Source organism: Anopheles marshallii, chromosome 3 (genome assembly GCF_943734725.1).
Source record: "Anopheles marshallii chromosome 3, idAnoMarsDA_429_01, whole genome shotgun sequence".
Lineage (NCBI taxonomy): Eukaryota > Metazoa > Arthropoda > Insecta > Diptera > Culicidae > Anopheles > Anopheles marshallii.
The window spans coordinates 18,241,037-18,243,791 of NC_071327.1; the positions used below are offsets into that span (position 1 = coordinate 18,241,037).

General features: G+C 55.5%; 1 protein-coding gene across 1 annotated transcript; it reads right to left on the minus strand.

The window, feature by feature from the left end:
- Positions 1-453: 453 nt before the first annotated feature.
- On the minus strand, positions 454-2,124 carry LOC128713634 (extracellular serine/threonine protein kinase four-jointed). The gene has a single exon (XM_053808496.1). The coding sequence runs from the start codon at positions 2,122-2,124 to the stop codon at positions 454-456; it is 1,671 nt and encodes a 556-aa protein (XP_053664471.1).
- Between the last annotated feature and the right edge of the window lie 631 nt (positions 2,125-2,755).

Sequence of the window (2,755 nt, forward strand, 5' to 3'; positions counted from 1 at the left end):
TTTCTGTCAGCAGCTACATTTGGATGATGGGTGTGATCCGGCGTGAAGGTCTTCGAATAAGTGGTGTATCTGGTTTGAAGCGGAATTGTTCTTGTGTTGTGTCATTTGAAAACCTCCTACTTCTTCTCTACATTGTTTGCTTGTTGTGTCGTGCAACATTCGATTTGTATCTCTCCTATTGGTTGTGTTTTTCATTGTTATTCTGCTGATTGTTTGCTCTCGTTTGCTTTTTTCCACTTTTCTTATCTTTCATCCTACCTACACGTATGATTTACACGTACATTTACAAATAACTGTACAGCATAGTAAAAAAAAACGCAATAAAACAACCAACTAGTAAATAGCAATAATATAATAATAATAATTTCCCACCGCTCACAAGGACTCACAGTCTTATGTCGCGCCGGCGTCGTCACCGTTGCACCATCACTACCCATCCCGGACCCGGATTGGCTATCGGACGGCGAACGTTTCCCGACACTTCTGCACCTGCCCGAGCACCCGTTCGATGCGGTCGACTAGAATCTTGACGGACTTCTCCGGCAGCGGTGGCAACACGTCCCGTATCTGCGCCGTCGTCGTGCGCTCGAACAGCGCGTTTAGCCGCTGGCCGACGCTCGCGTCCCGCAGCCCTTCGAGCGCCCGGACTGTCGACCGCCGGAACACGCACAGGTTGTCCAGCAGCAGCCCGTGGTAGGCTTCGTACTTCTTCAGCAGCCGGTAACCGTGCAGCAGGCCCGACTCGTTATCGAGAAAGACGAGCAGCGACGAGTCGGTTTGGCGGGCGAGATTGTGTGCGGGCGCCGCCATGATGTCCGCGTTCCACTGGAAGTTGTACAGGTTGTTGACGACCCGGTCCAGGTTGGCGATGAGGTAGTCGAACACGATCAGATCGGACCACTGGGCCAGCTCGACTAGCCGCTCGAGCACCTCGGGCGAAGGGGGTTGTGATGGTGGTGCGGTCGATGAGGGAAGGGCGGCCCCCGCACTCGCGGGAGCGTCCCGGGCTGTACCGAGCCGTTCGAGAAGCAGCCGTCTCACACCGTCCCGAGGCCGGTCGAGTCCCTCGGTAATGTTGCGTACGTCGAATCGGTTCAGATGACGCTCGAGTGGTCGGAATGGGTGCGGGATACCTGCGGGTTCCAGATTACCGATCCACTTGGTTATGACGACGGGCTTGGTGGGTTTCCACTGAGCACCCGCTAGCTCCTCCGTTGCAGCCGCCCATAGACGTGCCTCCGGGTCAATGATGGAAGCCGCACTCGGTGCGAGGTTGGTGAGGTTCAGCAGCTGTCCGAGATAGAACGAGAACAGCTCACCCTGGATCTGGTCGGTATTCTGCCTATACCGGGCACAGGCACGCGTACCATCCCGGAACACCAGCAAACGGTTCTGCATGCGTCCACAGCCAATCTCTAACCGTTCTACCTCCGCCTCCCGGAGATACCGCGCCCAAGAGTCACTCTGTCGCCGATCGAAGCCTACCGGTAGGGCACGCTCAACACTCGCACCCCAGTAGATTCCGTCCCGTATGACGCCCTCCACATCCTCCCGGTTGTACTCTTCCAGCTTGCCTGCGCGAGACTCTCGGCGTTCCAGCACCGGGCCGGTCGCTACCTTCCCACTTCCGGCCAACATTTGCTCCACGATCGATGCGCCCGGCGCTGGCAGCTTTCTGTCCATCAAACCGTCCGGGTCCAGTTTTGGCTGAAACATTACCTCCCCCTCGCCGACCAGCTTTTCCTCCGCGATAAACGACACCGGCGCGTACCGGCCCCGTGGACCATCGTCCGACCGGATATCGTCGATTGTCGGAAAATGAGGCATCCGGTGGGCGGGGTGATGCAGGGCTTGCAGCGCGGGCTGGGGCTCCATCTCGGGGTTGCCGCCCTCCCCGCTCACCACCATCACCGCACCCTTGGTTGCTGCACCCTGCGAAATGCCGATCAGCGGCACAAACACACCGAGCGCTAGCCCGAGCGAAAACGCGGCCAGAACGCTCAGCAGACAGGCCTGCCGCTGGAAGGCGCGCCGTCGTCGCGCGGTCATTGACATTGCGCTGTCGCCAGTATCACGCTCTTGTTCACAACAGGCACCCGATTCGACGGTGCGCACGTCAAACATTTTCCGCACACAGCACGACAACAACAGCAACACCCACCTGCAAACAAACACCCGTGAGGTCAATGCTGGATCCCGTTTTTCCTTTTGTTCGTACCGCACTGTTTAGTTTTCACCCGCGCGCGGAACACACGGCCACACACGCACGGGGTACGCTTTCCAATGATTTTTCCTTTTTCCGGCTGTTGATGGGGTGCGATTGCACGCAGGGATAATTTACACTGGATGTTGGCTTTGAGCGTTTGACCACCGTTGTATCACGGCGAGAAGTTTTACAACACTGCAAACCACGCTGAATATCTGCAAACACGCACACACACACAACACACAACAATAATGATGATGGCGATTTTCGGTTCGTGGCTTATATGTATTTTCGTTGTTGTCGTTTTTTTATTCCTTGGGACGTTTTTCACCCACGATCCTTACCGCACTGATCGCATCACACTCTCGCTCACTGTCGCTCTTCTTCACCCGTGGTTGCTTCACCGTTTTTGCTCTATCTTTCGCCCCGTTTTCCTTCTTCTTCCGTATTGAGCCTTATAATAATTGATTTATTTGTGTGCGATAAACTCTCCCTCAGAATCCCTTATTCCTTGGTCGGTGGAGCGCTCGTTTTTTTTTTGCCCGTGTT

Bases quoted from the DNA above. Each gene is read 5' to 3' on its own strand.
- LOC128713634 (XM_053808496.1), bottom strand. From the start codon at position 2,124: ATGTTTGACGTGCGCACCGTCGAATCGGGTGCCTGTTGTGAACAAGAG.